Source organism: Molothrus aeneus, chromosome 2 (genome assembly GCF_037042795.1).
Source record: "Molothrus aeneus isolate 106 chromosome 2, BPBGC_Maene_1.0, whole genome shotgun sequence".
Classification (NCBI taxonomy): Eukaryota; Metazoa; Chordata; class Aves; order Passeriformes; family Icteridae; genus Molothrus; species Molothrus aeneus.
In genome coordinates, this window is record NC_089647.1 from 48,702,454 (window position 1) to 48,714,804 (window position 12,351).

Below are 12,351 nucleotides of genomic sequence, written 5' to 3' on the forward strand. Positions count from 1 at the left end.
GTTTGGGCTGACAGAAAATGGTGAGTAATAAAGATAAACTTTGCTGGCTACAGAGCCAAACACCAGTTCAAAAGAATGTTTAAGAATGTGCTTAAATGCATTGCTGAATTAGGGTCTAATTATGTAATTAGAATTAGCACACTCTTTTGTGCTTTCCTGGAGCTGAGCCTTGCCCAGGAACATTTTGCTGAATCTCAGTGTTTAATAAAGCTAAAAGTGAGTATCATTTGGAATCTTATAATAATGCTGGTAAAACTAACAGATGCCAGTAGATCCTGACATTAACCTTTAAAGCATGTGGTGGTTTTAGAAGTCAAACAGTTGACCTAGAACATGCACATATTTTTAGAAACCCTTAAATATTTGAGCTGGAAAATGCTGTGCCATAAAAGATGTAAAGAGACAGAATTTCCAAATAAACAGAGTATTTCTGTATTATCACTTCTACTTGGAATCTGTGGTAATAAAAATTCATGTGCACACCAAACATTCTGCCAGGTTTTTCCCAATATGTATTTGGAGTGGAGGGGGAGGAGATGAAAAGGAGTACAGCTTTTGTTTGCATACAGGGTAGTGCTGCAGCAACAGCTATCCTGGAGTGAGCTGCAGCATGAGCAGAGCAGAGGGCAGTGCAGGGCAGCCCCCGGCTCCGTGGCTGCAGATGGCTCAGGCTCTACTCTGAGGCTGAGGTTTGGCACATCTGATGAGCAGCACTGCTCAAACCACTGCTGCACGGCTTCTCTTTCTAAACCTCGCTGCTTTCAAGCCAGGTACCTCTGCTGCCTCCTACCATAATCTGGCAGCTCCCCCAGTGCAGCTGAAATATGTTCCCTGAAAAGCTTTGAGGAATGCCCTGAGATACTTATCTGACCTGTTGCATTGTTCTTACACACTAATACTGCAAGCATTGCTGATAGGGTGTGATCTGCAGAGGAAAAATGAGCACTGTGCTAAGTTTGGGTTTGTTCTTTCCTCAGCTATCCGGTACGACGGAGTTCACGTGTTTGGCTACACAGTCTGGTCCCTCCTGGATGGCTTTGAGTGGCACAGGGGGTACAGCATTCGACGCGGACTGTTTTATGTTGATTTTCAAAGCCATGACAAGAAGTTGATGCCCAAATCTTCTGTCTTGTTCTATCAAAAGCTGATAGAAAAAAATGGCTTCCCACCTTTGCCTGAAAACCAGCCCATAGAAGGTATTTTTCCCTGCGGCTTTGCTTGGGGAATTGTTGACAACTACATTCAGGTGAGTCTGATAATAAAGCCGACAGGCTGTCCAGCTAGATCAGTGCACAAGTTCACAGTGACATATTTGCTGAATAGAGTGTCTTTGCCACAGTGCTGCAAGGAGATGGGTGCAAGGCTTTTGAACCAAACAGTGTGTCTATCATTCTTCACCAGACTTGCTGTGTGTGACCAAGGCAAAATGGTCAGATTGAGACACTGTAAATAACATTATAGAAAAATGTATGGAAATGGAAAGGAGTCTGATGCTTGTCTTCCCTGAACATATGCAATCAGTTATGGGAAGTCAGCTCTTTTCAAAGGGAAGTCAATTAAATCTGCTAAACTGTAAAATGGATGTTTTAGAAAACTTCCTGACAACTCCTAAAACTCCAGTGGCATCTTTCTATATCTTATGCATATCCATCCTGGTACTGTTCTTAGAGAGATTTTTATATAAAAGGAAGTGAACAATATTAGATTTAAATGAAATTTCTATATTCCTTGTATTTCATTTTATGTTATACTGTGTCTGATAAGGGCCTGCATAGAACCTAGCTAGTTCATGGCCCTCAGTCTTTATTTCAACTGATTTGATACTTTGGGAGAATGTTTCAAATTATAATACTTTATAACATGAGTACAAATTCTACCTTAGTTGTGATCACTTTAACTGTTGGGCTCTCTAATTTTCAGATGCTATTTTGGGTTGTAGAGCTTCTCTAACCACAGTAAAGAGGTGTAAATTCAGAGTCAAGGCTTCATCCAAAACCAGAATTTTTAATTTATATTTTCCACAAAGGCAGAATCTTTCTTAAGGCTTGAATGTGAGGAGCTTGTTTTTTCTCACTCCAAAAGTAAGATTTGGCTTTATTCTCTTGAGAAATACCGCAGTCTTCTTACCTCATGCACTGATTTCCAAGAAAATTCAAGTCATCCTCCTAGCTCTCAGATAGATTAAGAATTGGAAATGGAATTGCTGCTTTTGGACTCAGTAACAACTATAAAGTTGCGGACTCAGTCAGACTACAACAGCTAAAAAATCCCTCCCATCCCCAAAACCTTCAAAGCTGAATATTTTCCTTTCAAAAGACCATTCAGACATTTTGTGCTGTAGGCTTAGGTTGTTTGATTTGTAGATGCATCACGGTGGAAAAACTGTTTTGACAGCCTTCCCACAGTATTAGTGGCAATGCATGCTTTAGTAATCTACAAGGGACAATTCTCCAGAAAAGCAATTTCCCTCAGACATGCTGTTTTTTATTACTTTCTTCTACAAGCACGGTACTGACCTCTCCAGAGAAAATAGCAACTGATTTTCAGCAGCTTCTTTTATACAGTCTGCAGAGCCTCAGCTACAAGTTGAACACTGGTTGTAGGCTGACACCTGCTTTTCAAACAGAGGGCAGGACAAGGAATCTGAGCTCAGGGGGAAGCTGCACACCAAAGATTAAAAAGAAAGAGGAAAGGACAAATAAAGACCATGATATCACTATCCTGTGGTTTGGATCTAGAAAGAATTACACAGAGTATGAATGAGGAAATTTCACACTGTGCATTATTATAAGTAGTTCAGTGTTTCATTTTCTAGTCCTTACTGTACTGGTGATTTTCATTAAAAAGTGAAAGTATAATTCTGAGTGACCCTGAGAAGCTCATCTTGTACTGTATTACTGTGTCATACAGGCAGTTGTGACATCTGAAACCCTAAAGCCCTCTGGGAAATGCATTTTCTGTTGGAGTAACAGACAGCGGGTTTACCCAGAAGCCCAAAAAATTGATTCAGACATCAACAGCCTGCTGAAATAACTTGGAAATTACTTCAGTATGGATTAAATAAAAAAGGATGTCTCCAGCAAGAAGGAAAAAATTTGCTTGTCCACTGAATTTTTGCTAAAAATCAAGTGCAGAGCATTACTCATCTTTCATCATAGTCAGTAAAAGAGAACACAGAAATTATGTTGTATTCATTATTTTTTCTCATGCATTCAGGGAGTGGTCTTGAAATTGACTGTACTGGGTAATTCACAGCAGACAGTCTCTGTATACCCTCCTTCAAAGAAAAACATTTTAAAAATTACTGTAGTCTTCACTGAAGATCTTCTCTGGATATATGTTGCAGACTTAGTGCCTTATCCCTGAGCAATCCCTTGTTTCTTTTGGAAACTTGAACAACTTAGAAAAGACATAAACATGAAGACCATTAGCATAAGCTTGTTTGGAAAGTAGGGTAAAAATAATAGATAGATTTGGTACTTTTCTGACATCACTTGTTAACAGAAAAATCATTCATTTGTATGAGCCCAAGATGCCAGCATCAGAGATGCTGAATGCAATGTTTTGACTGAGGATATTCTTTCACTAGGCTGTGTCTGATGGTTATAATGTTCCCACCTACCTGGAACAAACAGCTTCAATCTGGTGTGTTTCCTGTTCCTCCTAGGTAGACACAACACCTGCCCAGTTCCTTGACTCCAGTGTTTATGTGTGGGATGTTCACCAGACAAAGCAGCTCATTAAAGTGGATGGAGTTTACACCTCGAAGCGCAAGCGTCACTGTGTTGACTTTGCTGCTATCAGGCTCCAGATCTCTCTTCTGCAAGAAATGCATGTCACACACTTCCATTTTTCACTGAAATGGTCTTTAATCCTTCCTTTAGGTAACCTTTCTCTAATCAACCACACACTTGTACATTACTATCAGTGTTTTGCTAGTGAACTTCTCAGGGTTAACATAACTCCTGTCGTTGCTTTATGGCAACCTATGATTGAGAATCAAGAGCTTCCAGTTTCTCTTGCCAAATATGGTGCTTGGGAAAACACAGAAACTGTTCAGGCTTTTGTTGAATATGCCAGATTCTGCTTTACAAGTCTTGGGGACCATGTGAAATTTTGGATCACCATGAATGAACCGTCTGTGAAAAACCTGACATACACAGCAGGGCACAACCTGTTGAAAGCCCATGCAAAAGTCTGGCATCTTTATGACAAAGAATTCAGGAGATCTCAGAAGGGCAAGATATCTATAGCTTTGCAAGCTGACTGGGTAGAACCAGCTTGTCCCTTTTCCAGGAATGACCAAGAAGTTGCTGACAGAATTTTAGAGTTCGACATTGGCTGGCTTGCAGAGCCCATCTTTGGGAATGGAGACTACCCAGAGGTGATGAGAGCGTGGCTTCGCCGAAGAAACAGTGTTGACCTGTATAATTTCCACTTGCCTTACTTCTCAGAAGATGAAAAGATGTTAATACAGGGCTCATTTGATTTTTTTGCCTTGAGTCACTACACTACTACCCTTGTGGGCTCAGAGAAAGAAGATGCAGTAAAATATGACCACTACCTTGAAGTTCAAATGATCAATGACATCACGTGGCTTCACTCTCCCAGCAGAGCTGCAGTAGTACCCTGGGGGCTGCGTAAATTGCTCAAGTGGGTGAAATCAAAGTATGGCAATGTCCCAATTTATGTTATGGCTAATGGGATTGATGATGACCAGAATATGGTGCATGATAAGCTCAGAGTGTATTACATACAGAATTACATCAATGAAGCTTTAAAAGGTAAGGAGCCACAGATGGTTTGTATGTCACAAATCCCACTATTAGTATACACTGTGTGATAAAGTATGCTTAGCTTTATAATACATGTCCTCTGTAGAATACTCCCTAAATGAGATGTTACTACAGTGTAACAGGTAATTTTCCCCTTGATTTATGATTGATTGGTGTTACTAAATGTCAGGAAGATTGACCTTGCTTATGTCCTGCATAAGACAGCAGAAGAAGATTTTTATGGGTTGAGTAAATTTAAATAGAAGTTGTGTGAGTAGCTCCACATGTATTTAGTCAGATTTCCATCTTACTGCACTTCTACTCTTGTTTTGCTTTGCTGCTTCTCTCCACTGATGTGCCTCAGGGCTGGGTATGAGTTCTGTTCCTCAGTTGTCTCTGTATCTTATCCAACAATGATCTTATCCAACAGTGATCTTCATAATAATTCAGCTGTCTACCTCATTATGCCATTTCCTGGACTGTTTCCTGCTATTCAGAACACATACCAGTCCTTTTCTCTGTCTCAAAGATTCATAAATTATAAGGCAAAAAGCACTTTGAGTCATTCTGTCATACAGCACATGCTGTTTTTTCAGAAAAGCACAAGACCCAAATGAGATTTTTACTGAAGATTCTTTGCTACCTCACAGTGTGTGTATAGATATATATATAAATCTCATTTCTACTATTAATTGCTCTAGCTTCAGCTTTAAGCAATCTTGTTGTGCATTTCCACATATATTTTACTTATGTAGGTATTTGCAGACACAAGACATGCTATCTCTCATATATCTCTTTGATAGATAATACAGACAAAGCTCTTTGTGTCCCTTGCTATAAAGCATCATTTCAAAGCTCTGAGCTATTAAGTTTTTCCCTGTATGCTGATATTCCTCATCAGAGGGGTAAACCCACACCTGGACACACTGTTCCTAACACAGTCACACTTAGGCAGATATAACATAACCTCTTACCCTCCTCATTTCTACATGCAAGCAAGCTGTTGGCCTTCTTGGCCATGGCAGCAGGTTGGTTACACAGCTTCTGTGGTGATTTACTGACATTTTAAACTCAGTTACAGATTCCTTCACCGTGTTCAAAGCAGGACTGCCTCTTCAAAACTAGGTCTGCTTGTTGTTCACATTTGTTCATGTCCAAATGCCTGCTGCTTGTTTGTGCAAAACTTGCTATGCTAGCTAAGTTATGTCTCTAATCTTTGTGACTTGCAGACTGTGAGAAGAACTTTTACATTTATTTCAGTTTGCTTATATATTTAAGATCTTTAAATAACTTAGTGCTAAAAGCTGAGCTCCCTGACCATGGTAGAAATATACACATTGTAACACTTACTTGCCTTCAATTACATTTCTAGACTTAGTTCTAGTTCTGTTACTTAATTCTACTTGAGACTAGTTGAAATCTGTTTATTATGGGCTTTGCTTGACCTCATAACATTCTATTTTCTTGTTCCAAATGCCATATAATACAAAGTCATTTGCCTTGTGAAGCTCTAAGTATTTAACATCAAACATCATTACTTTTATTGATCTGCTGGTCTCAGAAAAAAAAAGTCAAGTTATTTTGACAAGATTTATTTTTCATAAAGCCAAGCTGATTGGCATTAATCATGTATTATCTCCTAAATTTTATATTTATTAAGCTTTATATAATCTGTTCCACTTTTTTGATAGGTAGTGAAGAATGGCTGGCAATTCCTGTCCACTGTATTAACTATTGGCTTTAACTTCCTCCTCTGTAATATCCACGTCTTTTGCTGATTACTGAACATCAATATTAAGTGCCCAAGAGTTCATTCTCCAGCATTGAATTTGTAGCATTGAATGCATGTTTTATAAATCTATAGTTAAAAAAATATTTTGGCAATATTTGGGCTTGTGGTGTCAAACTGTTTTTTTCTGTACTGCTTGTTTCCTTGGCACTTCTGTTTTCAAAGTGTCTGTGGATGTGGACTTATCTCCAAGTTCCCATTAGCAAGAACACCTACATGCCTCTGCTTTTTACAGAACTTTGCCCTTTGTACTGTTCTGGTACCACTGTCCCCCAGTCACTTCTTTCTCCCTCTTCTGTCCAGCCTGTAAATAGCTCCTGTGTTTTTCAGCTTAACCTATTTTCTTATCTTTTCATCTTCTTTGTGATGGATAAATATTTCTCTGCTAACTAGCTGTAATACTTTTCCTAAAGCTTAATCTCCCCCTTTAGACACCGTACACTCCTCCATAGTGTTTGGCCCATCAGCTTTTCCATTTTTTTCTTCTCCCTCTCTGATATTGCACTTTTGTCCATCTTGTCATTACATAACCTTGGCATCATGACTGATTCAGGTTTCTCCAAGACATGCATTTCTTTTTTGCAACACCTTGTGCAGTAACTAAGATGAATTAGAAATCTTGTGTCCTTACCTCAGTGTCACAGTAGAGGGGGATTGGTATGTGTATGCCCTGGCCTTAAAGTCCCTGTTCCGCCTTCTTCCTCCAGCTGATTTCAGGCACTGCATGTGGAAATTTTTGTGTGTGTAATATTGCTCACCTGCATTGTTCCAGGGGAGCCAGCAGGTTTGCGCAGATAAATGATTCCAGGATACAGTATGGGACCTTTTGGACTGAGGCTATATTTTGAAGTGCTTTGTACTCTCTTTAAGTACATCTTTGCCAATTGAAAACAAAGAACAGCAGTATCCATTTATGTAACACCATTAAATCCACCTGCAGTTCTGCAAACACAACTAATTATCCTGGGCAGCAGCTCTGTAAAAGGCCAGGTAAATATTATTTCATTTTACAATGAAAACTAGGTTAGGGTGCTAAAATCTTGCATGTGGCTTCAGAAAGAATTGTTTCCAGAAGCATATGAAAGTTCAGTCCAGTGTTCATCTGCTTTAATTTGCTAAAGCAGTGATTTTGTGAGATAAACTACTACAGTTTGTGTTTACTACCTTGGATTGATTTTTTTTGCCAAGCAGGATGGATGGCTCAAGGTTAACACTGCAGCTGCTGGGCCTCTTCCAGTAGCTGAGTTAGCAGTATGGATTGTGGACACGTTCTCAATACAGACTGATACAGGTCATCTTGGATCAGAAACTTGGGTTAATAACAGAAGAGGGCTGTGATTTACATAAACTTTCCCCTTGCACCAGTGATATCCCAGTACACAACCTCATGGCTGTGTGATATTTCTGGTGTCACTGTGCCTTTGCTAGTGAGAAGTGCAGCCAAACATCCTCTGTTTCTTGTCCCATCAGGACGTGCCCTGCAAGGGAGAAGGAGAAATCAGAGAAATAGGCTGCAGAAAACTAGGGGCAGGAAATCCAAAACCTGTATTCTTTAATACAAAACAAAGAGAGCCATCTTTTCATGATAGGCTCTATGCTGATCATAAAACACTGTCAGGCACTCACAGCTGTGTTTGCCAAGCACAAGGAAATAAATTGCAGGATACTCACAGATCACACTGTCTGGCAAGTGGCTGACAGATTCTTACTTTTTATGAGAAACACTTCAGAGATGTACATGTACCTTACTTAATTTGGAGAGAAGTGCAGATGTGGATTTAACATTCCCTTGCCCCTCCTTTACATATGGACATATGGTACTGCTCTTGAATGCAAAGTGACATTGATACATTTCTTCAACCCTTTGTCTTCTTTTGCAGCTTACACCTTGGATGACGTTAACCTTCAAGGATATTTTGTCTATTCTTTTAATGACAAAACTGCTCCTAAGTATGGTCTCTACAGCTACGTTGCAAATCAGTATGAACCAAAACCTTCTCTGAAACATTACAGAGAAATAATTGGCAATAATGGTTTTCCTGGTCCTGAAACTCCTGAGTTGCTGTGTCCAGAAGAGGTGTCCTCATGTCCCGATTGTCACTTCTTCCGAACGAGAAAATCGTTATTAGCCTTTATCTCTTTCGTATTTGTTGCGTTTATTGTTACTATATTCTTCATTACTTACTACTCCAAGAGGGTGGAAAGGCGGTATTAATAGAGCTTCTCCCTTGAATACATCACTCACTGTCCTTTTTCTTGCAATCCTTTGGGAAATCTGAAATAAATATGCACAATGCTGTGATTGCTTCAGCATTAGGAAGGCATTTACATTGCTTGGTACTGCAGGATATTGACATTGAGAAGCTATTGCTTGCATATGGCTTCCAGAAATCATTTTCTCTGTTATAGTACCTTTGGTTTATAACCAGTCCTTGATTCCTGTGGTTGGATTTGTCTCCCAGCTTTCCTTGGGACCTTCTGTTCAGCAGATGCTTTCCCCCTCTTGGATTTCCCTTGCTGAACTGTACAGGTGAAAGAAGGTTTTGAAAACATGGTGTGATGGAAGAGCCTAAATGTCAAATTCTCCAAGACTGGGGTGAAACAAGAATTTGCTTTTCCAAATTAGGGTTTTACACTGATGTTTCTTAACCAGAGCTAGAACCTAACTGGAGCAGGGATCATGACTGAGAAGAAAGTGGAGGAGAATTGCAAAAAGCAGTGCCAGGGGAAAGATTAACCCCTGTCCTAAAGCAGATGCAGGAGGAAGAACAGGGGGAAATGAGTCTGTACTGCTGGGAGCTCTTGGTAAATCAGTAACTGGTACTGTGACTACATCTGAGTTCAGTATGCCATTGGGGAACTTCAGTTAAAGGAACTGTGTCATTCTCAGCAGGGTAAAAAGCAGGGATATATCCAGGGATTGCAGGGGTCATGCCGTCTACTGGGAAGAGACGGGAAGGGTGAAAGGGCTTCCCTTTGTTTTGCTCAGGAAAAGAAAGGTAAAGAGCAGGAACTGGGATGTCTTCACTGTCTCAGTTGGCAGAAAGCTGTGTGCCTGACCCCGTGCCTCTTGCCCTGTACCCAGGGACATGGCACAGCTGGGACACCCCCTTTCTGCACTTCTCACAGCCAGTTGAACTCAGCTGCCACTGCTGCTGCCCAGCCACTTACCTGCTGGAAACTTGTGGTAATTTAGCAGGGATGGTCTCTGCATGCTATTTGTGTTGAGTGCAGAGACTTCAAAAGGCAACATTTTGGTGTAATAGTGCAGCACTTTATTGCTGCCAGGGTCTGAGATTGTGGAGCTTTTGGGCCAGACTTCTCACAGGTTGGCTGGAGGTTCTCCTTTGAGCAAGTGGACCTGGCAGCATTTGATCCCAAAGTATTACTGGATGTGTGAGGGCCTCTTGTTTTTCTCTCAACAAGATAAAATAGCAGAATGTTAGCACCGTTGTTTATTAGTAGAAATAGAGAATGGGAAAGAAACCTATGTCATTTTCCTGCCTTGTGAATTGCTGCATTTGGAAAGTCCTCAGGGTAAAGCAGTATGGTCATTTTTGTCTGCTCTCTAACTCTAGGCCTGCATTGCCTTCAGCTGTAATTGTATTTTTATTGTTATGTGAACAATGTCACTCACTGGAAAGAACATTTTAAAAGAAATGTGCTCTGTGTTAATGAAGAATTATTTATCTACTAAAGCTGATTATGTTGTATTAAATGTGATGTTTATCTACTAGATTACTAGAAGATGACTAAATAACCTCCCAGGGTTCTTTTCAACCCGAACACTCTATGATTCTATACTGTATATTAAAACTTACATATGAAATATGATTTTAATTTGTAATTTAAGATTATATTTTTTCTTAAATAATGTATAGGAAAAAAATTAGTATCGTCTCATAATGATTAATATATTTTTCTTTCAGTTCTAGTCTTTAAATGGTCTCTCTTTGCAATTGTGTATATTTTGCTATTGAGATTAAGGTGCGCATTTCAGGATAAGTGATGAAGTTTAAAAATATGTGTAAAAATTATTTATAGACTGATAGGACTTGCTGTAGAAGAGGACATTTCAAACTGCTGTGTATTTATGCGTTGGTGCCTGGTACACTGAGGATTATGAAGGAATAGCTCTCCCTGAGTGTATGAAATGTGGAATGGCTTTTCCCTGGCACGGCAGTGAATCACTGTGCAACACATTATGCCAGCTGCCAGATGCCTTTGCAGCACATAACAAAAAGTGACATTCATTTAGCACAAGCTACACCCAGCTCATGCCCAGCTTGTGTGTTCTGTATGCCTGTGTGTCTGTGTTTGTGTGTGTGGTGTGTATTTTGCTGTTGGTCAAACGTCGGGGCCTGATGTTTCTGAAGAGCCAGGTGTACCTGGGATGTACCTGCACCCCTGGGTTTGAGGGGGCTCAGGAGGCCTGGGCAGGGCAAATCCAGAAGAGCACAGGTGCCATGGGCACAGTGCTGATGGACCTGATGCTTCATGAGCAGTTCCCATCCATCCAGCTGCTGCTGGGAGTTGTGGAATGGCCCAGGCACAGCACAATGTGTGAAACAGCAGTCCCAGCACGGAGGAGACACGGCAGGCTCTTCCCATAGAGGCTGGGTGATATGTAACCACTGACAGGCAGATGGCACCAGCTGGATAGCTAATTTGTAGGTAAACTGGGATTTGTTGCTGTGTGATCGTATCCACTCATGGAGTCATGACCCATGGAGCTAACACAGCCTTTGGCATAGTTGTCTTCAGAAGAGGTTTTAAATATCACTGCAGAGCACAGCTGGCTTGAGCAGGGCACAGTGGTTGCCAAAGCTTTCTCCCGAGCGTCCTGCCTGTGGTGCTGCCTGGGCCAGTGAATTGCACAATGATGGGCTGTTCTGATGGAGATAATGGTATGGTTTTGCCTTTGGAATCTGCTTTATTTTATGTAATCAGGGACAGTACAAGTTTCCTGTCATTTGTCTTGAAAAAAATCACTCTTCAGTAATAACAAGGAACCCCATGAATAGGCAAAGATGGGATATCTGTCCAAGGTGTGCTTATGCAAACTGATGTGGCAATCACCTCCTTTGGTCCTGCTGTGGGGCACTTGCTGCCTTGGATGCTCCCATGAGAGCAGTGATCTGGCTCTCCCAACGTCGTCTGTGCATCCTGAGCAGAAATGCAGGCAGCAGGAAGGACTTGGAGCAGAGGGGGCTCCCTACTCAGGCTGCAGAGATGGCTTGGTGGTGGCTGGTGGTTTGTTTTCTCCAGAGCAACAAGGCATGTTCAACTTGTGGTTTTTTAGGTACACTGCTTTCTTGATTTTTAACTGTGTTTATAGAATGAAATGTTGTTGCCAGTTTACTCAGTGCTCCAGATTAAACATTCTATCTGTTCAAAATATTTTTATGACATATGTGCAAAACTTCCGGTTTATTTCTTGAAAAGATTGTGCAGAGTGACTGTGGGAGAGATGTCTTTGCTAAATGACAGGATGAATGTTATATTGTTTTTATAACAATCGCAGAAGTGAAATAAAGATACTGAATGTAACAAATTGTAACATGATCTTACTGTTTAATCTGTCCAGTTTTTTTGCCTGCAGCATGAAGTACAGAGCATCTCAGGAGAGGCTATTGTGATAACTCTGCAAGGAGTTTGTGTTGTTTGTTTTTCCACTGACACAGAAATAACTCTAGCTTTTGTTGGAGATTTCTGGGGCCTGTGGCTAAACAGATGTTTTTCCAGCAGACCTAGGAATTTGGAGGGTTTTTGTTATTTGAGGGGTTT

General features: G+C 40.6%; 1 protein-coding gene across 1 annotated transcript in view; it reads left to right on the forward strand.

The window, feature by feature from the left end:
- KL (klotho) overlaps positions 1–12,124 on the forward strand; it is a 49,152-nt gene extending 37,028 nt beyond the window's left edge. Inside the window, exons 3-5 of the mRNA XM_066544897.1 lie at positions 978–1,246; positions 3,668–4,784; positions 8,445–12,124. Of these exons, the coding sequence (XP_066400994.1) occupies positions 978–1,246; positions 3,668–4,784; positions 8,445–8,779 (1,721 nt within the window). The 3' untranslated portion in view covers positions 8,780–12,124. The remainder of the gene's footprint in view (positions 1–977; positions 1,247–3,667; positions 4,785–8,444) is intronic.
- Positions 12,125–12,351: the final 227 nt, after the last annotated feature.